General features: G+C 36.9%; 1 protein-coding gene across 3 annotated transcripts in view; it reads left to right on the top strand.

The window, feature by feature from the left end:
• Positions 1-26,737, top strand: part of MTUS2 (microtubule associated scaffold protein 2) — a gene marked incomplete at both ends in the record, with an annotated part of 339,837 nt that overhangs the window by 28,835 nt on the left and 284,265 nt on the right. The window contains one exon of one of the 3 annotated variants that reach the window (XM_084235098.1): positions 5,740-5,931. The exons of 1 other annotated variant lie outside the window; for it this stretch is intronic. In XM_084235098.1, coding sequence (XP_084091224.1) covers positions 5,740-5,931 — 192 coding nt within the window. Of the gene's footprint in view, positions 1-5,736; positions 5,932-26,737 lie in introns of all 3 variants that reach the window. One more of the 3 variants, XM_084235097.1, reaches the window with a different exon arrangement.

Raw genomic sequence — 26,737 nt, 5'->3', positions numbered from 1 at the left:
TTGTTGTCATATCTAAGAAGTCTGTCTAACTCAAATTTATGAAGATTTATGCCTAAACTCTTTTAAGAGTTTTATTGTTTTGGCTCTTAAGTTTAGAGCTGTTATCTATTTTGAGTTAAGTTTCACATATAATGTGAGGTCATTCCTTTGTGTCTGTGCCTATTTGGTTATTCTAGATTTTCTCTTTAACTATTAATGATTTTGCTTTGCTGGCATGTTGACGTCATCCTCAGGTGATAGAGAATTTACTCTATCCTCAGGCAGCTCATTCCACATCATTTTAGGCGTGTCTGTCGTTTTCATCACTCTCCACACTGCAGGACTTTTCTACCTATATTAAAATTCACAGCTGTTCTATTACATGTTGAAGTTGCTAGTTAAGCTTTGGAAGAATAATGGCCTTAAGTTTTCTTGAAACCTTATTGTCTAACAATTATTTCGAGCAGTGCCTTATATACTTTTGTATTCTTGCCAAAGGATTTTAGTCACCTCTTTGCTTCATTATTAAAACCATGTTTTCCTGCCAGCATCCCAGATAATGATTTTTGCCCAGAAGCCACTTCTTAATTTTGGTATTGTTTGCCATCTGGAGAAGATGCAAATTTGCAACAAGTCCTATCCTTCTTTATGTTGAACATTTCCTTTATGTTACTGTCTTAGGCTTATCCCTGTACTATTCCACTTTACCAGAAGGATTATAGATCTTCAGCACTCTAAGCAGAATTCTCCTTAGCTGGATTCCTAACATCGTTAGGTAAAGGCCTACATTTCGTATTAAAGTAGTTATCATTGTTTCTAACTTTCTAACATGTACTAACAAGAATTTTCTGCCCATCAGTTTTCTCTCTTTCCTTTAACCCCCACTAACTGTTTCCTCAGGGTTCATTGGCTTATGCTAAAAGTCTCTCAAAGTTCTTTAGGCTTTCAGTAATGCTTTCTTCAAGTTCCTTGTAACTTCCATGTCTATTTGGTTCCAAAGTCACTCCTATTATATATAATTAGGTTCTTGTTATGATAAAACACCTCTTCCAAGTGCCAATAACTGTATTAGTTATATGTTGCTGAATAACAAATCATCCTAAAGCCTCATCACTTAAAACTACAGTAATCATTTATCACCTAATGGTTTCTGTGAGTGAGGAATTTAAAACAGCTTATCTAAATGACAGTGACTGGGACCCTCTGATGAGGTTGAAGTGAGGTTCAATTAAATCTACAGTCATCTTTACTTGTCAGTTTGACTGAAGATGGAGGGTCCACTTCCAAGATGAAGCCATTACTCATATGCTGACTGGTTGATGCTGATTGTTGGTAGGAGACTACTCCAGTGTGGACCATGGCACAGGGCTGCTTAAATATCCAGATGGCATAGCTGATTCTCCCTGAGTGAACAATCCAAAGCTCAAGGAGAATCAGCAATATTCATTAGACCTCAACTAAGAAGTCATAGTTTATCACTTTTATGACATAGTATTGGTCTCCCAGGTCAGCTCTGATTCACTGCTCAGGGTCATTGAAGAGTCATCTTGGATAATGGCTATTTTCTGGTTTTCTTTTTCTTTTAATGGGGAGTGCTTTCTGCAACTGCAACAGTAGTGTTAAGGACAACACCAGCAATGTCATCATCTATTGTGTGTTTATTACATGCCATGCTAGACAATAACTCTTTAGATGTGATTTCTATCATGTGGGTAGATAGTTGAATCCTCATTTTTATGTGTGGAAATTGAGGTTCCGACAGTTTAGTATTGCCTGAGATTATACACTGGATAATAGTTACATTAAATCCAGATCTTCAGTGCAATCCTGAAATATACCACTGTCATTTCTTTAATTTGTTCTTCTTTTCTCCTTTGGAGGAGTTGATGCCTTAATACTAAAACATTTGTTTACTGTTTCCCAGCATGAAGGAAGCTTGGCAAAAACATTTGCTGTTTGTTCATGTTCCTGAGCAAGGTGCGAGAAAAATTGTTTCTCAGTCATTTGAACAAGGCAAGCCACTTATCTACAAAATACCTGTGACAGAAGAAATTATTTCTAAAAGAAAGTAGGAAGATCTATAGTAAGATTGAAAAAAAGTAGTTTGGTTCATATATAAAAATATACCAGAGCATATAACTATGCATATAAATATGTGTGTTTTTATGTACATATAAATATACCAGACAGAAATAAAACACCAAATGTAAAATTATGAAGAAAAAAAAGGACCTTAAATAAAAACTCTGAATCATTTTATTTGATGGTTTTGTCTACATTTAGTTCTTTTCTTCTAAAGCAATGGATTGCACTTCCATTCTGGCTTTGCTCTCCTCTTTCTCTTAGGCTAGATTACTTATGAATGAACTAGTGCCTCTACCCCAGTAGGCTATAAACTCCACTTGGAGACAACTCTTGCTTTTTTATGAATTTCTCATATTACCTTGTGAAGTGCTTTTCCAGTGGTTGGTGCCTTAAATGCATATTAAATTGAATTATTATACATTTATTTTCTTAAAGTCTTGTTTTATTGCCTGGGATATAAGAATATATTGGACAGTGATGGATGGATCTTTATCTCTATATCATTGAACCTTAAAATTACAATAGTCCGATTCTAGATTGAAATATTTCTAGCAGTAGAGTCATATTTAAAAGAGAATCAATACAAAAAAAAGAAAAAAATATAATTCTTCAAGTTTCATCAAAATAAGTATTTATCTTTCAAAAGAAAAATTAATGCTTTGTAATAATATTTACATTACTTTGTAAGACCAATACATATTTTAAACATTCAATAGCAGAAAATCTCTTTCGTTGTTCAAAAAGGAATTTTTTTATTATTATATTTTTGCAAAATAATACCAGAATATAAAGGCTTGGTAAAAAATCAGAGTGAGTTCATTTTAACTCATTTGTACAGGACTTGAATATTTGAACCTAGAGATTTTTATGCTTATTAATTTTTGAAGTTATTGAAAGTCATTTCCCATCATCATTTTATTTATTTGCAGTAGTCTTTGATCTGCTGTATGAAACATTTGTTTCACCTGCTTGTTAGAAGTATTTTTTGTTGCAGACACACAATGACAGACCCTGTTCTCTGTCTGACACAGGCCCTTTAAAAGTGAAAATGTGATAGAGCTTGGGGAAATAGTCATTGCTCTGTCTTCATATAGTAAACTGTTAATAAACTGAAGACAAATTGCTAATTCTTTTTTAAACTTTTATTTTAATATAACAGCTTTATTGATATATAATTAGAAACTATATACAGTTCACTCATTTAATGGTTGCACTTCAATGGTTTTTAGTATATTCACAGAATTATACAGCCATCACCACAATCAATTTTACAACATTTACATGATCCCAAAGAGAAAGAAACCCTTTACCCATTATCAGGCACTCTTCATTTTTTCCTGCCAACTGCAGACCCTACTTCCTGTCTCTCTAGACTTGCCATTTTGGATATTTCATATAATGGAATGATATGTGACCTTTTGTCTCTAGCTTCTTTCATTTACATTAAAGTTTTCATGACTTCAATATTGTGATTTATAAGAAATATATATGTGGTCATTCAGATGACCAAAATATATTTCTTATATATATTTGGTCTTCATCCAAAAATACATATAACATATATTATTTTCTTGCCTGATTGCCTATTCTTGATGCATTTATAAAATGTTGAATACAAGTAGTGAGAACAGAGATCTTTGTCATGATCTTTGGGGAAAGCATTAATTTTTTCCATTGATGGTGTTGTTAGCTATGAGTTTTTTCTGGATGCTCTTATCAGGTGGAGAATACTTTCTTTTATTCTTAGTTGGCTAAGTAGTTTTAATCCTAACTTTTGTCAAGTGATATTTTTTGCATCTACTGAAAACAGTATGTAGGTTTTTTTTAAACTCTATGACTAGGTAGTAGTAACTGATTTCCATATATAAAGCCACTCTTTCATTGTTGCATCAAATCTTACTTGGTCATGGTATGTAATTCTTCTTTAAATGTGACTGATTTCAATTTGTGATATTATGGTGAGACTTTTGTATCTACGAGAGGTATTGGTCAATTTTCCTCTTTCATGATATTTTTTATCTGGTTTTGGTAATATTTATTGGTAATTTATTGGTATATTTATTTGGCAATATTGGTAAAATCAAGGTAATATTTGGCTCATAGGATGAGTTTGGAAATGTTCCCTGGGTGGGGGAAGGCTACAATTTGTGAAGAACTGGTGTAAATTTTTCTTTAAATGCTTGCTTTAAGTCGCTGGTGAAGATATTTGAACCTGGGCTTTTCTTTGTGGGAACTTTTGGACTACCAATTCAACCTTTTTAAAATTAATGTATTCATATTTTCTATTTCTTCTTGAGTCAATTTTTATAGTTTTTCATTATTTGGGAATTTCTCCATTTTACTAGGTTACCTAATTTTTTGAGATGAAGTTGCTCATTGTATGAATTTTTTTATTTCTACAAGACTAGTAGAGATATCCCTTCTTTTGTTCCTTATTTAATAATTTGAGTCTTCTATCTTTTGTTCTTGGTCAGTCTAATTAAAACTTTGTCAACTTTGTTAATCATTCAAATAACCAACTTTTGGGTTCTTTGATTTTTGTCTGTTGTTTTTCTATTTTGTTTCATTTATTTCCATTCTTATCTTTATTATTTTCTTTTTTTTCTTCTTTCTTCTTTAAATTTAGTTTTGTTTGCTTTTCTTTAGTGTCCTTAACTGGAAGGTTGCTATGTCAATTAGACATCTTTATCTTTAATGTAGGCATTTATAAATAAAACTTTCTAAGTAAACTGCTGACTCATGGTTCTTATTGAGATTTCATAGATGTTCTTATATAAATGTTTATTTGCAGTTACCCTTAGAACAATTCCCAGAGATTTTTTTTAAAGATTTATTTATTTATATAAGAACTGGGGTATAGGCCAGAGGCATGGGAGGGTAAGAGGATTCACCAGAGACAGAGCGGGGAGCAGATCAGGCAGACAGACCGAAAGCACTGCTGAGAGGAGAAGCGGGCGGCAGGAGAGATCTGCGTGTCATGTGGGACCCTCGCCCTGTGGCCGGGGATTCAATTGGCGCTGCAGAGGCTGCGGGCAGCTTCCAACCCAGCGCTCAACCGCTGCACCACGGGGAGACCCTGATCACTACTGCTTGTTAAACAATGATTATTCCCTTTGTAATGTTTGAACATTATTTTCAAGTTTGAGGACAGACCTGATTTGGAAATATTTGCAGCATCAGCTCCCTGTTCCCTGTTCCCTCTACACTCATCTGATTCGTTCCCCTCCTAATCTTGACCTGGGGGGGTCAGAGAACCATATCTGTGTACATTCTACCTTTACCTGCAACTGGCCACTGCCTCACTCTTCGAGGGAACTGCTGATAGAGAAAGGGACACTGTACACTCAGTCTGGCATCTGTATTTCCATACATAAGTGCTTTGTAGTTTGTAGAATCTTCATCGAATTTTGGACATTGTATATTTTACAAATATTCATTTTTAAATTATGTTTAATCTGCCATCTGATTAATCTTTCATTAGATAATACAGTAGACTAGTTATAGCATAAGAACAGTGCTGAAGGATGTGCATACAAGCACTCATGGTAAAAACGGCTGCAGGTGAAAGTTGTAAATGGCTTCACTGGGGTGAGTATTTACCATTGATGCCGTCCTCTATCTTGCTATTAATTGAGAATTTTTTTTTTTTTTTTTGGTTTGGGCTCATTTTAGCAGATTTAAAGAAAGCCTCCAATTCAAATGCTGCAAAATCTAATCTACCGAAATCTGGGCTTCGCCCTCCTGGATATTCACGTCTCCCAGCTGCCAAGCTGGCAGCCTTTGGCTTTGTCCGGAGCTCCAGTGTGTCCTCAGTGTCCAGCACTCAGTCTGTGGACAGCGCACAACCTGAGCAGAACCGCCTGAATCGTAAGTGGAGTGGATGGGCGGGCAGTAGGGTGTTTCTGGCTGCTCTTCTGGAGGGAGATGACCCACAGGCAGAGTTTCAGTCAGCATATTAGTAGCTGTAGTGTTTTGTTTCGTTTGCTCTGTTGTGATGAACTAAGAATTGCAGTCTACCATGGATGGGATTTCTAGAAATCATCTATTGAAGAAAAATAAGCATATTTGACACTATCATTTTCTCAGTTATGGGAAGTTAATGTGCCTGGGGAAAAAAAGACTTTTAAAATTGCTCTTAGATCTAGAAAATAAACTTATCCTGGGACTGATTCCAGGATTCTAGGTAAGAAATCAATGAGAGATCACAAAAAGGTGTTACCACAATGTGTTATTATTAAACCTAGTAGAGATCTTTTTTTTTACTTTTTAAAATTTTAATATTTATCATTTTTTACATTTTTTAGACCATATTTGCTCCCCCCACCCCCTCAGATTGAGTCTCCATAGAATTTCCTTCCCCAAGGCACCCGTGCACCATCACCACAGTCCCCTGTGCCCCTCCCTCCCCTACTATGATCCCTCTCCCTCCTCCTCCCCTGCAGAATGTCTCTGGTTTATAATTGTCTGTTTTTGCTTTGTTGTGTTTTGTGCTGTTATTATTATTTTTTTACACTGATGTCTTATTTGGTTCCCCTATATTCCTGTTATAAGTGAAACCATCCGATATTTTTCTTTTTACTTCTGGCTTATTTCACTGAGCATAATTCCTTCTAGCTACATCCACCTTGCTGCGAATGGCATGAGTTTATCTTTTTTGATTGCTGAATAAACCTAGTAGCTATGAAATCTTAGAGTTAAGAATTATTTCATCTGCCTGTGATTACTTGTATTGCTTTCATATTGGTGGAGCCAATCTTTGACTGAATTTATAAAAGTTAAGTAATTGATGTTACAAAAAAAAAAAAGGAAAACTGAGCTGAATTTCTTTAAGTCTGTGCCCAGGAAGGTACCCATTAGCTGAGATGATACCACTCCAGGCCTGTTTCCTGAAACTGTATAGGGTAATTAACTGCACTTTCAGGTATGAACTAGTAGCCTCAGAACAAGTCATATCAGTTGCTGTCCCTAAAGAAAGTGCCAAGGCTGCCCCATTCCTTGAGTCTCAGAAGACCCCATCTCAGCCTCAACTTCAAAGTATTTGTTATTGGATCTGAGGCAATGGCATCTTCCAGGTTAGTTAGCAAGTACATGCCAGATGGCCAGGAAGATCTTTAGAGGTTTTCCTGTGAAGAGCTTTTTTAAAGGGATTGTAGTAGAGAAATCAACTTGTATTAATAAGGAGGGGTGAGTGGAAGAGAGATTAAGAATGAGATTTATTTTACTTTCCAATCATTTCTTTTCTCCAAGCTTGTTCTTTCTCTAGCTTTCCTTGGCTTGAAGTAATGATATATGGAACATTTGTACCTTTACAGTTCTAAATTTTGGCCTACTTGGTTATTACTTAAAGTATTATTAATTACATTTTCCTTCATCTTGATTTGTTTGTAAGCATTTTCAAGAGTTTCTTTACTCACTTGGTTTCCTGAAGATACTGTGGCTGACATGGACTTCATTTGAAGATTACCACTGTAATTAGGGATTACATCAGAGTGCAGAAGTCTCAAAATCTGCATAACAGATATAATAAACAACTGTTGTCAAATGTCAAATGTCAATTTAAAACTCTTAGTTTTAAATATGAATGTGCATATTGACAGCCTAAAGATTTTAAAACACAGAGCAACTATTGTCATGAATTTTAGTAGTAAAATTTCTAGTGATATGTTTCTCTTCTGTGGGTAGCATGAAGGAAAAAGCCTCATATGGTATATATCTTAAGAAAAACTTAAGATTTTGATTCTTTAAAAAAAAAACAACAAACTATAAGCTGAGCTAAGCCATGTCTCCATGGCAGCAGCTTTTGCTGGAGAAGAGCTGACAGGTATGGATGAAATAATTTCAAGTGTGCTTAGAGCATTTCTTCTCACCTCTGCTTCAGAGGAAACTAGGTAGAGCCCCCCTGAGCACTCAGGGAGAGAAGAGCTATTGTGCGCCAAAGAAAGTAACTCCTAGTTTAAAGACTTCATAGTGAAAGCAATAATTTCTCTATCCAGAGTTGTTTTCTGTTTAAAAAAGCAGATGTTTGAGTTCATTTGTAATTATTTGCCACCTAAGTATATGTAAAATTTGTATTTCACCAGGAAATCACAGGAAAACGTGTATTTGAGTTGATGTCTTAGTATACCTTTAGCCATTATGTTTATACTTGTTATTGGATTTAGTATGAAAAGTTTTGTTTCTGTTCTTTAGTGCAGCATAACACTTTGATGATGTTTTAAATAAAATATGAAGCTCTTGAAAGAGCTGACATTCCTTAGATCAGATCCTAAGAGTAAAGCTTTATTGTTTAGCTCATGGAAACAGCTAACATGATATCAGAGTTGGCTCTTGAAACACCAGACTTCCTTCAGGCACTACTTTCACGTCGGATTCATTGGAGAAACACCGCTGTAATTAGAGATTGCACGATGGCACAGTAGATATCTCAAAATATGAAATATGACTATAATAAGGAACTATTTGCAAATGTGCAACTCATATTTTTATGTATACTTGTGTGTTTATAAACAGTCTGAGAGTACCCACAGTGGCTGTGGTATGCTATATTTGGGACACTTTTAACTGATTCATTATGAACTTACTCATGTTTCCTGGGCAACCTCGGTTTAGTTGCTGCTCTTCCTATGCTGTTTTCCTGGGTACTGAGGGGCTAGTGATGGTGAGTATAGAGAGGGGAGCCTGTGAGCCTCCTGGGCATGAGCTGTCTGGTGTGGAATCTGTGCTATACTTTGAGTTCAACTTTATACCACTAGTTCAGACCCACTAGCAGAGGATTCTTAAGTAGGTGCCCTTCTGTATTTTTTCCCCATAGGTTTTGGCAAAGGTAAGAGACCCAGGACAGTGAATTGTATCTACAGATGCCTACAGATCCTTGGAACCTGAGGCTGTCTTAGCATCCAGTCTACCTCTCACATTAGAGCTGAGCAATCTGGGAATAGAGTGACTTGCTCCAGGTCCTGGTCCTGTTCCTGTTGTGTGGGGAAGATACACCCTTAATTTAAAGACTTTTCATTCTAATAGGCAAGGAATCTTGGGGTCAGAATGGGAAGCTCCTGAGAAGCTCCTCTCGCCAAATTCTTGTCTCCCCAGCTCATCCCCCTTGTCAACAGCCCGGCTTACAATCCCCTCTGAAAATCTAGACTCTTTAAGTATCCAGGGAATACCCCATTTTTTGCAGAAGCCCCTTTGTGACTGGGCAGCCCTCATTGTTAGGAAGGGCTCTCTAGGGGTTGAGGCTGCCTCTGTGTGATTTCTGACTGGGAGCAGTTCCTCTGGATTAGCACAGCATCTTTTTCCTCGTTGTGCAGCAGCCCCCTTCCTTCCTTCACAGGTTCAGCCTCATTACGTGAGGCTGGCCTGTTCAGAACCTCAAATAAAACATCTAATTATGCTAGTCATGAACATAACTTTATAAATATGTGAACTGAAGGGAGGGAAAGTAATTCTCTAACTTAAAATTTAAATTTAAACTTAAAATCATAGTATTTGAGCATGTATGACCCATTATGCAGCTCATCATTTTTTTTTTGTAGCTTTCAGAAAAGGAGAAAAATTTTTTCAACAGGCTTTTTAGACAATAGAAACTTAGGGAAAAGTAATGATTGTAGATTTTAGTGTTGGTAACATACTGTAGCCCAGAATAGACCTAGTTGTAAATTTATAAGCTGCTAGATATAAACTTGATTTTCTCAGTGGGTAAGTAGGTGTAATTTAAAATCTTGGTGGGGTGGAAGGGTAGGAAAAGTTAGGATTTTTTGTTAATCATAACTGGAAACAGTATCACTCACAGACAGAGAAGATCCTGTCTCATTGCATATGCTGAGTATGTAACAGAAATGGAAAAAATCTTTCAGAAAATAACATGAACAAAGTGGTATTTTTACTTGTTCTTTCCAATTTCTCTTACTCCTTTTCTCCTCTCAAGTTTGGTCGTATTTTATTAATGGTGATCTGAGACCAGAGATCATGAAACACAGTGTCTGAAATGAGAAGTCAGAAGAAAATGGAAAGCTTTCTCTTGTTTTCCCAGCGTGGTGAAGTAGTGTTTAATGAAGTAGGGATGTTGCTTGGGAGGTGGACATGTGCGTGAATAATCATGACACCTGTGTGCCCACAGGTTTAAAAATGATAGAAAATAGATGACTGGATCAAGAAGATGTGGTACATATATACCATGGAATATTACTCAGCATTCAAAAAAGATAAACACATGCAATTTGCTGCAACATGGATGGCGCTGGAAGGGATCATGCTCAGCGAAATAAGCCAAAAAGAAAAAGAAAAATACCGGATGGTCTCACTCATAGCAGGAATCTAGAAAACTTAAATAAGGGACCAGGAAAATGAATAACTATAAGAAAGTGAAAATCAAAATCAACAAAAAACTATGAACCAGAGACACTTTTAGGGGGGCGGGGGCGGGAGGGGAGGGATTGGGGTCAGAATGGGGGGCTGCAATTGTATGGGGAATATAACAATAAAATTTATAAAAAAAAAATTAAATTAATAAAAAAAATGATAGAAAGTTGGATTGTTGTTCGTGAAGTGGAGTGGAAGGTTAATTTTTGATCAGGAAGTTTCTCAGAGGGGGTTTTAGGCTGGGAAATATTTTGTAAAGTAGAGATGGGCTCTAGGATATCTTTTGGAGCATCTATTGGTGCACCCAGAAAACCATTTGAATTAAAGGGTTGCCTTTTCTGGAGCAGCCTACCAGTTCATTGTGGCATTATGTCTCCTGATACCGAGCCCCACATGTTGAACTCCCAAGGTTTAATCTTAGAACTTGTCTATTCCAATTCTTTAGTCTTCCTCTTGGCCATCTTATCCACAGATTCACTCTTAACACTTTGGCATAATACTTAATTTATATCTTCCAGCTCCAATCTCTCTCTAGAACTACTCACCTTCATTTCAAATGACCTGCCGAAAGTCTCCAACTGGATGCCCCTCGTCATCTCAATAGACGTTTCCTAAAAATGAATCTCTCTTTTCTTTTATAAATAAACACCCTGTCTCAGTGTTTGTCTTCATCACATCTATGACTTCCTCACTACTGAGTTTGGAAATTCTAAAATCTGCATTGCTTCTCCCCTTCTTTTAAGCCTCTCTTTCTATTCAGTGATCAAATATGGTCAATTCATTCTCTCTTTCTCTCCTGCACCTTCTTTCTCATTGACCCCATCCTCTCTCAATAGAGTCTATCGTTTTTTAGGTACAAAACAAATACCACTCCCCCAAAAACTTTCCTTCATCTGAGTAATCTTTTTTCCCAGAAACTCATACGGTCCCTTCCTTGTAACACTTTTGTGGATTGTCAAATACCATTTTATTATAGTTACTTTCTGTTTGGTTTCTCCTGTGGGTTGTAAACTCTTTGAGAATAGGGGCTACATCTCTTACTAATTTTAGGATCCCTTCATACAGCCTATTTTGAGGTCTTCACTCTAGTAGAATTTCAAGAGAATTTCTCTCTCAGCAGAAACATTTTCACTTACGTAAGAGTATGAAACGTGAGAGACCATTGAGAATAACCTGGGTAAGTTTCAGAAGTATTTTGTAGTGGGGGCACATTTTCATAGTATCAAGACTGCCACAGGTCTTTAATACAATAGTTGGTGAAGCTCATCACTGAGACTTTTACAGTTTTAAAGAATCTCTAAAATATTGTTTTCATTGACTGGGGTATATTATAGATAATTTATGTAACTTGAAGAATAGAAAATAGTCATTTAAAATATAATTTTATATTCAGGGATAATATAGAGACTGACTGACCTAATTATCTCATAAATGTGTAATAACCTGTATATTGTTATGATATAATTAGCAATTTTTAAAGAATTGGGCTAAAATCCTACTGCTGAGTTTTTTCATTAGAGAATTTCAAAGTTTCCAAAATTAGATAACTCAATTTAAAGAGATTAGGTATTCTCATTAAATTCTAAGTTTTATTTCTTGTTTTATTACTTAAAATAATGTTCTTTTAATTATTGAATAGCATTTGTGTTCTGGGGATAATAACCTAAAGTGGAAAATCACTAACCTTTTTGGAAGGTTAATCAATGAAAATTAGCATTAATGTGAAAGCTTTTTGTAATGTTAACTTCAGCATTTATCCTCGTGAATGCTGTAAAATACATTTACATACATCACACACTTTATTTTCTGTATCTGACATGCATTCTAAAATAAGATCACAGTTGACAAGAAGCATTATTTATGTCTCCTACTGACTAGCCACTAGCCTATATCATGTTCTATTGGTAAAGAGTCATTTCTTATTCATGGAAAAAGGAACTGGAAGGGACCTCTGGGGTCAGAGAAGCTATTCCCTATTTGAGATTAAGCTTTATCGACATCTTTTGTACATTCCCTTTCAAAACACGTAGTAGGCAATGATCAGGTCCACTTAGAGATGGGATTAGAATATAAATGTGAGTTTTTTTAAAGAGAAATTTATTTATTTTATTAATTAATTAAATTTTTTTCTTTACATCATTGTTTTGTTTTAAGCAGATATAATGAAGATAAACTGAAATGATCATATTTTTATGTATGCGAAAAATAATGTCTAGTTGAACAGCCTCATTTTTCTTGACTGTCTTGTTTTGTGAAGATTGGATTGTCTGTTTTCTCTTCCCATCCTGCATTCTTTCAGCATATTTTATGGGGTAAGCAGGAACCTTGGTGCTGGACTGCAATGGACCAGGACATCATTACCTTTGTCTTTGCCAAATTAAAATCAGTGGGAGATAATATGTAAATACAACAGCACAGGGAAATCTTAGTGGCTGAAGACTGCACAGCATTTGGTATGCAGGTTGGGGGCATAGGTACATGAGGGAGCAGCATCTAAGTTTCCTATGTGAGTGGTAAGGAAAGACCTCAACCTCTTTAGGACTTCTCCTGGCTGTCTCAACGTTGCTTCCTTATATCCAGGGATCTCATTATTCCTCACTGGTTTCAGGTGATGAGGATTTGCTGTAAACTATTCAAGCAATGAAAACAACAACAAAAGACTAAAGGGAGTATTGTAGAGGGGGGAAAAGTAACTTTTTAATACTCCTTGAAACTGTGTAATGGAATTTGTAAGGACTCATTTTGCTGTTTACTTCATTTTCTTTTGTACGTTTGAAAGTTTCCATAAAAGAATGTTAAAATTCTATTTTCCCCTCTGTATTGGCTTTCATTCCTCAAAAGACAATCTATTCTAATAGAGAACGACATGGTCTTGGAGGTAGACTACTGGGTTGGCATCTTCCTTTGCCATTTATTAGCTCTGTGATATTGGGCAAATTACCTAATCTCTCTGGGCCTCTGCTTCCTCATTGTAAAATAGTATAAGTAAAACTAAGATAAAAATCTCCATAGGATTGATGGGAACATTAATTTGTGCCAAGTGCTTAAAATAAGGTCTTACACAATAATGTTTTTGTGGTCATTTTCATCCACTGGCCATGCTCATTAAATACTATGATGAGAAGAATTTAGAAACCCACTTGGAAACATGGTCATGATGAATTGTGTGTCTGGTATGTGGTAAAGCAAGTTGTTGTGATAACATCCAAATCAGGGAGATAACATCCATTTCTATGTTTTTATAATCATTTCTCTTTTGTATGGTGAATACTTTCCTGAGCACAAGCCAATACACATATTATTTATGAAACTTGAAGCTGGCAGTTCTAAAAGTTGATCAGTTGATTTTCATGAGAGCCTCTTACTTTTGGGCTGTAAATTTATGGTTGTTTGGATATTTATGAACTATAGGGAAGGAAAGTGATGTTTTGATTTCTTTATCTAAAAGGTCTCTGCCATGTCCATTAACATGTTATCATTTAAGAAAATACATTCAGTTTAGTTCCCTTTAAATGAAACACATTTATTCAAGGTGACTAATACATAGCACATTAATCAAAGCTGATGGTGTTTAAAGCATCTACTCAAAATAGAAACAGAGTTAAATCTGATTTTATTTCTGTGCCTTTCTAACGTCTCTTGGAAAAATGGGAACATTTTATTTTGCAGCATGAAGGGGCTCCACACAGCTTCTCATTTTGCTGGAGCCTAGTTTCCATTGTTCTAGGGTTTTATTGTGTCAAATATTTCAATCCAACTGAGTGGGTGGGGAAAAAAGAAGAGTAAGAACAAAAACCAAATAAGCTTCTGATTTTCTCTGGAAATGAGAAGTCAAACAAATGTCATTGATGGATTTAAATATCTATTTCCATGGAATCTGTAATTATGTAATTTAAAACATTCTCTATAAAGAAAAAATAGAGTAATTTTCACTCTATCTTGCTGTTTATTTTCCCAGCTATTCCCACACATTCAATTTTTCCTTTTCTCATTTCTTTGCTCCTTCACACACATTTACAAAGTGAACATGGTTCTCTTGAGCATCATTCAGCATTGCCTACAAGTGAAAATATTTTCTTTGTTGTTTAATTTTATCCGCTTTGACTCAGACATGCAGGCAAAACTATTCAAAATTACACTGTCCCTCAAAAGATTTTTAAGTGCTACATTCTAGTATGTTCTAGCTTATTCAAGATGAAGAAAGGTTACTTTGAACTATGGAAAAGTGGTTAAGATTTAAGTAATATGCCACATTTGTAAGCATAATATACATCAAAATTGACATGTATGTTAATTAAAATAATAGTCAAGTAATATTTGGGAAAATCAGTTAGCCTCACTGGACTTAGATTTTTGTTATATTAAAATGGGGAGGGACTGACTTAATTGACTACTTTTGATCTTTAGAGCTAGGACCCTATGACTTCATTAAAAACTGGAACAATTTATGATTCTTAAGTAGTGAATAATTGGAAGAAAAATTAATATAATACTGGCAAGCAAAATTTGGAGATGGGAGACTCGGGGTGAGGAATCTTAGTTTTGCCAAAATTAGGGATGCTTCCCTTATGGACGAGACCTGACTTTTATTATTTTCACATATGGGATGGAAACTTCAGTGCATTCACAGATTGCGAGCCACTCAGGGGTTTCATTTTCCTGCTTTTTTCCTATAAAATGCAGGGCTGTGAGATGGTGGAAATCGCCTCTATCCAGTGCTGGGCATCTTAGATTATTGGTCCAGAACCATAACAGGTATAGGTAGGTGTGAGGAGGAGGACAGAGTTGTTAGGGACACTTTTTTTTTTTTTAAAGATTTATTTATTTATGCATACAAGAGCTAGGGTATAGGCCAGAGATACGGGAGGTGAGAGGACCCACCAGAGACAGAGTGAGGAACAGAACAGGCAGACCGACCAAAATACACCGCTGAGGGGAGCAGCGGGCAATACAGGAGAGGTCTGCTGCGCCATGTGGGTTGCTCCCTGGTCAGCCGGGGATCGAACTCGTGCTGCAGAGGCTGCGAACTGCTTCATAGTGCAGTGCTTAACCCCTTGTGTCACCAGGGAGGCCCAGCTAGAGACACTTTCATATGTCTTACTGCTTTTATTTTAGCAGAATTGGTAGGTCAGAGGTAACATTCTATCATACCTCTAACCTCACTTGGGAAAATGACAGGGAAGAAAGAGTAAAAAGAAAGGAAGCATAATTTATTGGCTCATTAACTTCCTTCAGGAATTTTGCCAACAGTCCACCCTCTCTCATATCGCTGTGACATGTACAAGCTTTCTTCTGGGAAGGCTCATTCAGATCCTAGCATTATTTTCCTTAGGGCAACAGGTAGGGTCACAGATTAATCATTCCTTTTACTTTCCCCAGGAAAGAAAACAAACAACATGGTGATGTCAGTGAGTTCTTGGGCTCACATGACAAGCAGCTTTTGAGAGGAGAGGATTAGTGGAGCTGGGAACAACAGTCAGCCATGAGGATGGAAGCAAAGAGCCACATGTAAATGAGTCAGGTCCATCAGGTCAAGAGCACCTGAGAGGGTGGGCTGACTGGAAAGATGCAGGTGCTACTCACAGAACTGTGGGTTCAGGAGGAGGAGCAGATTTGAGTGACTCTAATCATGTCGAGGTCCAAGGAAAACATTCATGTAAATACACCTGGCAGATTTGTAGAATATCTGAAGTCAAGGAAAGCAGCCATCTTTGGAGGCAGGACTTACTTCACCGGGGGTGCGAGTAGGTTAATATGGGGAAAAGATAATGTATCTGCAGAGAATGTCTATCCAGGGAGCAGAGAGGCCACATTGGAAAAGCGTGCTCATTGAGGCAGAGGAGTGTCACAAAAACTCAGGGAGAAGAGAGATTTGTGGAAATAAGGTGGTCACTCAACATTTGCCCTGCCACTGGGACTGAGACTATTTAAAAAATATATATATATTACATCATTGTTCATTTTTAAACAATGTTTGTCCCCCCCCCCCACCTCAGGTGTAGGCTACATAGAATTTCCTTCACCAATTCACCCGTGCACCATCACCTCAGTCCCCTGTGCTCCTCCCTCCCTCCCTCCAATCCCTCCCCCTCTTCCTCCCCTACAGGATGTCTCTGATTTATAATTTTCTGTTTTTGTTTTGTTTTGTATTGTTATTATTTTTTCCCTTGATGTCTTATTTGGTTCCCTATTTTCCTCCTATAAGTGAAACCATCCAATATTTTTCTTTTTCCTTCTGACTTATTTCACTGGGCATAATTCCTTCTAGCTCCATCAACGTTGCTGCAAATGGCATGATTTTATCTTTTTGATGGCTAAATAGTATTCCATTGTATATATATGCCACATCTTCTTGATCCAGTCATCTATTTTGGGGTATTTGGGTTGTTTCCAGGTTTTACCTATTGTAAATAGTGCTGCAATAAACATAGGGGTACGGTTATTCTTTTGAACCAATGTTTTTGTTTCTGAAACTGAGACATTTTAATATGAGAACAACAGGTCTGCAGATGCAGTGATGTGGAGGACACTGGGGCTTTGAAGTTAGCTTGAAGAAACTGTTTGAAGGTTGACACCAGATTAGGAGTGGTGGATGAAGGTGAAGACAGAGAATACAGATGTTTGGTGGGGGAAATAGAATCAGAATTTAGTAGAGGAGCAGGGAATAGTGTGTTTTGTTTTGATGCAAAAGCACACATAAGAATGCTTATGATCTAAGAAAAAGAATCACATAATGGAGGGAAGATTGAAGATGAGATGAAATCAAGTGGGGGGAGTAGGTCGGGAAATTCCTAGAACAAATTGGAGAGAATGATACTAAATACAAGTGAAGAGGGTAGCAATGAAGATAGAAAAAAAAAGAACTAAAAGATGAATGCAGAAATGTTGAAAAGAAGAAAAAGGAGCTTTAAGGTGTTCATTTCTCTCAGGCAATTTAAAAATCTAAGGTTTTTGCAAAGAGCAAACGTGATGGAGTTGGCGTATCATAAAGTAAAAAGGTATACAATGGTTATCTGGAGTGATACAAGGTGAGTCAGTATGAAGTGAACACGAGAATTATAGAGTTTGCTAATGAGGTTGGAGAACAAGATTTTATACTGGAAACAATCTACTAGATTTTAGGACTGTCCTGGTGATGTGGTGGATTACACTTCTCCTCCTTTATTGTCCCTGTTGTACTCTACAAGTAATTCCAATTCTGGAACGAACAGATAATGTTTCTCACGAGCTTTGAGTCAACTGTAAATACAACTCTGTGGAAGCAGAGGTACTGGTTCACGTAGGGAGCTCCAGCCCTCTCTGTCTTTTCCTTTCTTGGCCTTCCTGCTATGCCAATCCCTAAAGGAGTCCAGGAAGCACAATTCGAAATCATTGTTTTTATGGCAAATATGTCCTATTTTGGCATTCTTGATTCAAGAACTAGAGACAGATTTAATTGGTTTAAAAGAGTAAAATTCTCTTCTAAAATTTGTATTCCTAAATATTATTGCTAAGAAAGGCATTTTCTTACTTTCTTGTTTTTAATAGGGTCCTCATGTGTCTCTGAAGCATCACAGACTGATAGGACTTTCCACAAAGGTGCAATACTTCATATCTGTGTCTTGGTGCAGTAGCCACTAGTCATGTGGTGCTATTGAGCCCTTGGAATGTGGCTAGTATAACTGAAGAACTGACTTTTAAATCTTATTTCATTTTAATGACTTTAAATAAAAATGCCACATGTGGCTAGTGGCTATGCTATTGGATAATATAATTCTAGATTATATTATCATTTGGATTTGCTAAAAGTTCTAATAATGTGTCAATCATGGAATCTTTATGATAAATAATAGCAGGAATTTCCATTTATTTGTTTTCTTATGTTGTTGTAGTCCCCATAGTTCTCCCACCACTGTATCACCTGTAAACCATCGTCATAGTCCCTGGTGCTCTTGCCTCCCCAAAAGCAGGTATTTCTTCATCCAAGCGGAGGTATCCCACATGAATCCCTAAAGACTAACATTTAGACTCCTGTGTCGGCAACATGGAACTAATGAAGATTCATGTTCGATCCTTTCAAAATCTTGTAAAGAATTAGGGTTGCGGAGACTTTTCCAGAATCATATATGCTGCCTCTATCCCTGACTGGTTATTAACATAACTTCATACCATTGGTTGGTAAGACTAGCACATAGAAGGTAAATAAATCAATAAATCAATCATCCATAGTATTGAGAATCAGAGCCATAATTTCATATATAAGACTGCAGAGTACATGTAATTTAACATTTTGTTTAAAATACCTTTATGGAGTATAAGTATAACCTAGACAAAGTTGAATAATAGCCAAGCTATTTGTATTTGGGGGGGAAAGAGGGGGAATATATTAAGGCAAAAGAAAGTTGGAGGGGGAAAGGATAAGGAAGGAAAATAAGGAAGGGGAGGTACAGATGACAATGTATCTATGGTTGGAAATAATGGTGAACAGGATAAGAAGGCTTCAATGTTCCATCGGCCTATTTTTGTCTTTCTGAAGATCTTCTGTTCAGCCACTCTTGTGCACAGTCCTCCATAAGGTAGAGAAATAGTTAGAGTTAAAGTGAAATCTCAAGGTCAAAACAAGTTTTTAGAGATCTTGAGATAAGGAAATTTTGTATTTTCAAGTAAGGGAAATGCCAGATTACTAATGAAATATGTTTAACCATTCAGAAAAGTTCTTAAATGGTTGCTTGTGAATAAAAAGAAAACTTCATTTATGTGAAATATAAATCTTATCCTGTGAATTTGCTGTGCCATTAATAGAACTATTAAATCATTTTAAGCACTTTGCATTGTATGTTCTTGAACAAGAGTAGCCTGGATTGAAAATAAGAGAAGATGCGAGAGAATCGTTCAGTATAAATGAAATGGTGAAATGTAGATTTTTATCTGCTACCATGTGCCACCAGCTGAAATGAAATACTTACAGACACTGTGTTAAGAATGTCTGGATCTCATTAATGTTATTCCTGTTGTTATTATTATTTTAAATATTTATATTTTTATTTCATTTATGCGTACAAGAACTGGGGTATAGGCCAGAGTGGATGAGAGGATTCACCAGAGATAGTGGGAAGATCCACTGAAATACACTGCTGAGGGGAGTGGCGGGCGAGACAGGAGAGGTTGCTACGCCATGTGGGTTAGCTCCCTGGCTAGGGCTCGAACTCATGCCACAGTGGCTGGTGATAGCTTGATAGCACTGGGACTTTAACCCCTGTACCACCAGGAAGGCCCTATTCTTGTTATCATTAAGTGTTTCTTTATCCTATAGATACCAAAAATTCTACTTGTTGAATATGATAACTTTAGGAGGCTACGTTGACATAATTTGTTGTTTGTTCTTACACAGTTGGGTGTGTATGGGTTGTATGTGACATAGTTTTCGCTCCTTTGGTGATTTGAGTGCAGTAGTTTCATCACTTGGGGTTTGAATATTATTGAGTGGTTTATGCATTTGTGAATTGAAATTAGCATCTGAAATTTCCTTTTTGGCCATGTTATGTAAGAATGATTTTGGCCAGGCAGCTTGCCAACTGTGGATAACCAAAACGCTGTGGGTGACTAATAACCAGAGTCACTAAAAATTAGGTGTTGTTCTTTGTTTTCCTTTTAATTTAGATGGTCTTGTTAAAAATAACACACACACAAACACACACCCACAAACAAACTGATCAAAATGTTAGAAAAGTTGTTTATACCGAAGATAATGTATATCTTTCATAACTATGTACGAAAATTAATTCTATTAGTTTCTTCCCCCCGCCGCCCCACCCCGCCCCCCACACAATTAAACTAGTAAAAATTGAAATATGAGGAGAGCAGAACACTGGGCTCAATCCCAACTCTGATCAGTTAGCTGAGTGGCAGTAGGCACGCCACTTTACTTGTTTGGATCTCAAGTTCTTCATTCATTAAAGGAGACTTTTGGACTTGGTCTTTAATGTGATCCAAACAATTCTTCAAACAAAAAAAAAGTCACATACTGTCAAGTTGAATAAGTTGAATGATATAATGTGTGTGTGTTTATTTTACTTAGTAATTTTGAGGTCAAAATAATAATATTTCCTGGATTAACCAGACATAATAGGGTTGTTATTGAGTCTTTACTATTTAAGTGTGCTATCTGTGATTAGTGTGCTATTTTAACTTGCAGCACATCAAGACATAAATAGAACGTGAGCTCGCCTTCTAGGAGTCTGTTTCCAGTCTAGCTGGCTGGTCCCAGGCATCTTCTGTGTACAGACTATATGGAGTTAATTCATATATCTACTTGTCAAATAATTCAGGACTTTGTGAAGATAGCAGTGATACATTGAGAATAATTAAACACATAAGATAGATACATTTACTATTATTTTTACTTTGAATATATATAATACATTTAAATTTTATGTGGTAGGTTTTTATATAAATGTCTATTTCTTCCTCTCTAAGGAACTGGTGAGAACCTTCTTACAGTATCACTAGGACATTGTGATTTTGTTTTCTTATATCAGAACTCTTTTTTTTTTTTAAAGATTTATTTATTTATTTATACACGCACTGTGTACGGTCAGAGGCACTGGAGGGTGAGAGAATTCACCAGAGCCAGAGCGGAGAGTAGAATAGGCAGAGTGACGAAGTGCACTGCTGAGGGAAGCAGTGGGTGGCAGGGGAGGTCTGGTCGCCCTGTGGGACCCTCACCTGGTGGCAGGGGATCGAACCAGTGCTGCAAAGGCTGCGGGCAGCTTCTCAGCCCAGCACTCAACCGCTGCACCACCAGGGGAGGCCCCCTATATCAGAACTCTTTGTGGTTATAGTTACCTACTTATTCCACATTGACTGCAAGCAAAATAGTCAGTCACATTATTGCTAAGGGGTATTACTTCTTCCAATAAATTCTGAAAAATTCCTTCACTTCTTTTTCTTTTCCATAAAGAACATTGCTTTACTGTGTCCATGATGTTTTCTCAAATTTGAGTGGTTTTTTTTTTTGTTTGTTTGTTGTTTTTAAGATTTATTTATTTATTTATACAAGCACTGGGTACAGTCAGAAGCGCAGGAGGGTGAGAGAATTCACCAGAGCCAGAGGGGAGAGCAGAGCAGGCAGAGTGATGAAGTACACTGCTGAGGGGAGCAGCAGGTGGCAGGAGAGGTCTGCGCACCATGTGGGACCCTCGCCTGGTGGCTGGGGATCGAACCAGTGCTGCAGAGGCTGCGGGCAGCTTCGCAACCCAGTGCTCAACCGCTGCACCACCGGGGAGGCCCTCAAATTTGAGTGTTTTGCTCTCTTTTTCTGTTTTGGGTTTTCTGTGGGCAAAGAATGAGATATTTCACAACCCTTATGTAACTGCTTAATATGGATAGGGGGATGACTAGATTTTCCCAATAGAAATGTGGATGCTTGCCTCCCATGTCTGCTGCCTGTCCAGGGGGCCTTTGATTGAGCACCCTGTGGCCTGACCTGAGCATCAGGCAGTGATACACTTGCCACCAGTGTGATGATGGAAGGCAGCCCCAGCTCTGAGGGCTCTGACGGCTCTGACAGGGCTGCCCTGCTCTCCTCCACCTCTGCTGGTAACTGTACTATTCCTGCACTGCAGAGACTTGGGGTGAAGTATTAGCTGATATGGAGCCCCCACACTCTCTTCAAATTTTAGGGTTACTACTAATATGTGGAACCAGTAATGCAGGGAACAGGGATTCTCACATTCCTATAAGTGTGTGTGCGTGCATGTGTGTGTATATGTGTATGTGTATATGTGTGATTACAGATGGACTTATGTGTGCATTCTCATACACTTACTACAGGTTTGCCAAAAGCTATAATAAAGCCTCACAACCCCCACCTCTTGCTCTTGCCCCAAGTAAGTGTGACACGAAGGCGGCCACCCCACCCTGGCCACTATGACAGAAATAAAATGTTCAAATCTTTTCCCCAGCACTCTTTATTAGAATCTATATGTGGCAGGGAGTTGACACAACAGACAGCCTCAGCTGTCAACTGCCAGCACCCATTTACTCTGACCCCTTTGATTAGAAAATAAAAAATGCCAACACATCTCAGGCTCTGACAGCCTCGAGGTGTGCCCCTAAGGTTGCTGCCGACATTGGAGACTTCTGTTCCCACCAGTAAGGTTTGTGTTAATGAAGGCAAATGAGCCTCAGTGCACCTTGTCAAAATGGTTCACTGAATAAATATGCTAATTAAGCCTGAGGTCAAAGAGCAGGTGTTGTTTCAAGCAGATACTATTAGTTTGTGCCCAGTAGTGGCTCTGAAAGTACTTGAGAAACAGTCTACATCTTCCTAGTTTTTATCACTGGCTACCGACTTGGTCCTGCCCTGGAAATGTTATTCCCTTTGGATGGTCCTTTATATCCGTCAGGTACCTGCACACACACACACACACACACACAGAGTACTAACCTTCTGCCTGTGTCCTTAACTGCCCTTTCCAGAAGCCCTTGATTACCATCACAAAAGCCTAGAATGTTCCACCCTGGCATCTAGACATTTTTCCAGTGATCATGAACGTTGTACAGTGTTGTCAGGGGAGGCTGGATGACTCTTGTTAACTTTCAGAATGAGTTAGTGATGGACTCAACTGGAACATTATCCTGATGTCCTCATCCCACAATGCATATAGGGGAAAAAGTACTAAATAATGCCCTGGAGTTATAGGAGAAAGGTGTTCCTTGAGTAGTTTGAGTCTTAGGATGAGATTCCATCATGGAAGTACTACAGTAGAAGTTGGTAGTGACTCTAACAGTTTCCTGTGATGTTCCCTTGTTAAGTATCTGCAGGAAATTGAGTTTAGCTGCCACAACTACACAGGAGCCCTTTAGCAGTGTGTAGATGCTGATTAAGGTTTCATATGCATCATCCCCAAACACCCTTGAGGATGATGTGTGTGTATATACTGAGCACAGAAATTCATACGACCTGTGGTTCTTCTCACCAACTCCAGCAAGGCAGGGAGATGGGGTAAACAATGACCAGGGATTTAGTAGAATGTGAACCTAGATATTGACTTAGGTTATTACCTTGGAAAATAACATTATCCTTGTGGCCACTCACTGTCTTCCCTGTAGAGTGAAGGTTCATGGTTTCTGAAATGCCTTCTGTAGATCTTGTATCTATGGTCCTAAGATTCCAAAGCAGAAGGTTCTCAAGGGCTGTAGGGCCCCTAGAACAAAAATTTACTTCTAATCACCTGATCACATTTTCATTCACTAACTGTAAGGGAAAAGTCCATATACTTTCCATATATTTTCCCTTTATCACAGCTGGAGGACATAAAACTTATGCTGCCTAGATATAGTATTGACAATAAAAATTGATAATTAGAGCTATATACCTAAAACATACAAACGTTGCATTTTCTCATTTAAGACAAAACTGAATTCTTTCAGTAATAATGCTAAGAGAATAAAATTCTGAGCCTCGGTACACGAATATACATCAACTCACTTTAATTAAGGAAAAATTTCACAAAGGCTAGTTTAAAAATATCTAAGTTGTGATAAGGTAATATTGGCATCATACAGTTTTCTTCAGTGCTGCATCTTGTATGTACTTCATGAAAATAGATACTAGTATGTACTGGAAAGTCATTAGAGATCTAATGTTATAAATTTTCAATTTCAGAGGCATGTAGAACAAAATGTTTTCATATTTTGAAAAATGCCTCTTATGATATTAGATAACTTTGAAATTTATTTCATTAAGGTTTATAAATTACAGGTTTGATATGTAGAAGTTATATAGTGATATTTTTAAGGCCAGAAGTTGAAATCTATAGGAAAATCTTTGTTTCTGATTCGGTGGTCCTTTCCTCAGAAACCTTACTTGTCAATATGACTGTGATGGACGAGTGTCTTACAGCACCAGGTGTCCTCAAATTTGCCACTGTGGTGTCTTATTAAGTATGTAGTTGTGTAAAATTATATCAAAAATATCTCTGTAACTATAGCCCCAGGAGATGATATAATATCATAAAGTTATACAATTAACAAATGTCAGAAGATGGCCTAGTAATTCTTATGAAGGTTAGGAATGAGACAAGGAATCGCTATCACCACTCTTATTTTCTGTTGTTTTAAAATGCTGGTCTAACTCAATTAAGGAAGGAAAAGACTCATGCTGTCAATATTGCATAGGGATGGACAAAATAATCATTTTGAGGATAAAAGTCTATTCACAGAAACTCAAAGAAACTGAAAATTTTTCAGAACCAATTAGTAAGGAGGCCAATTACAATATACAGGCTAAAGCAAATGATAGTGTTCCCTTATAATTGCCCAAATGTAAAGCTGAACAAGAGACCATAAATTATAGAAACAAAAATTAAGCCTGAAAAATATGTAAGATTCTTGTGAAAGAATCTGAAGAACTTTGCTGAGGGATAAAAAAGATTTGAATAAATGAAGACACATATCTTGTTCCTGTATGAGAAGACTTGATATAAAACAGAAGCTATGGAATCCCTCCCTATTAACTTAAAGATGGATTGATTAGAGTGCCAATCATAATTCAGTAGGACTTGATAAAATTTTCTATGATCTATAGGTAATACTAAGTGTGCAATAGAATCCAGAAAATATTCAAAACTGAAAAGTAACAAAGGGGCACTTTACTTTCTAATTTAAAATGTATTGAAAAATTTGAAATTATTAATATATAGTCATTACAATGGAATGGAAGATCTAAAAATAGCTCAAGTTAATCTGTCAGTTAGCCTATCTTTGTTTAGATATGATGCATATATAAATACTTATAGTATATGCAGATACATATTTTATATTTGTGGCTATATAATATCTATATTATATACATGCAGTGAGGAAAAGATGGATTTTTGAAAAAGTAGAGTTGGAGGAAAAGTTAGATTTCTATATCATATAGCAATAAATAACTTTAAAATCTATTAAGCATAAATAAAACAATAAAGAACTGAAAGAGAATATAGGCTAATGTTTAAGGTGAAGAAAGGTTTTTCTAATTATGACAACTAAAGCTGAAGCCATAAAGGAAAAAATTAAGAGAGCATTTCAATTACTTTCTTTTTAAAAAAATTATTTATTTATGCATACAAGAAGTGGGATACAGGTCAGAGGTTCAGGGATTGAGAGGATTCACCAGAGACAGATTGGGGAAAAGAATAGACAGACTGACTGAAATAAACTGCTGTGGAGAGCAATGGGTGAGACAGGAGAGGTCTGCTGCGCCACGTGGGTAGCACTCTGGCCTGGGATTGAACTCTTGCTGCAGTGGCTGTGGATAGCTTCATAGTGCTGACACTTAACCCCTTGTGATACCAGGGAGGCCCCATTTCAATTACCTTCATCTATATAAGCAGATGGAGATTATTGCAAATTTTCCAGTTCAAATAAAATTTGAAACTATTGTAGGTAATAAAACATTATAAATCAAATAAAGTGGGAAACACTATAACAATTCTGAAACAAATACAACTCATATCTCTAATAAATGTAAAGAAGTCTTACAAATTAGTGAAAAAGCATGCTCAATAGCAAAAATGAGCAGGGGATATAAATGAACATTCATTAGAAAAGTGAAACCAATATCCAACAAATATGATAATTTTTGCCCTCTCTATTGATATAATAAATTAAATACAATGTTGTTTTTCCCTGGTGAGTATGTAGGAAAATGCAGGTTTGTGCACTGAAGTTGTATTCACAAATTGGCATGATATTTAAAGGGGATACTTGAAGGGACATGGCAAGATGGTGACAGCGAAAACATTCTGAGTGTCAGAGTGGGCACACCTCCTCTACATACATTTGAGAATGGCTCGCATCAAAAAATACCAGGAACAACAAATCTTGGTGAGGGTGTACAGAAAAAAGAACCCACATATGGTCCGGACTCTATAGAAAACAACATGGAGGTTTCTCAAAATATTAAAGAGATCTATCATGTAATCCAGCAATTTGACTCATAGGAATTGACCTGAAGAATTCAAAAAGCAGTAATTAAAATGGATATATGTGCATCTTCATTTATTTCAGCACTATTTACAATAACCAATTTATGGAAGCAACCTAAATGCCCATCAACAAGAGTAGTGGGTTAAGTTGTGAAGTATTAGTTGTGATATATCCTTTCAGAAGAAGGTAACCATTAAGTGTGGAAGGCATCTGTTGTGAAAGATTGTTGAGACATGTGATATGCTCTGCACTGTGAATTTGCAACACAAGATCACATTAGTTGCTCATATCTATCATTTGGTTCAAGTGCTGCATTTTGGATGAATACTGAAAAAAACATTTCACTTTTTTTTTGTGACAG

The sequence above is a fragment of the Talpa europaea genome (assembly GCF_964194135.1).
Source record: "Talpa europaea genome assembly, chromosome: 6".
NCBI lineage: Eukaryota > Metazoa > Chordata > Mammalia > Eulipotyphla > Talpidae > Talpa > Talpa europaea.
Note: the sequence above shows the minus strand (reverse complement) of the source record. Positions and strands in the feature narration are given on the sequence as shown.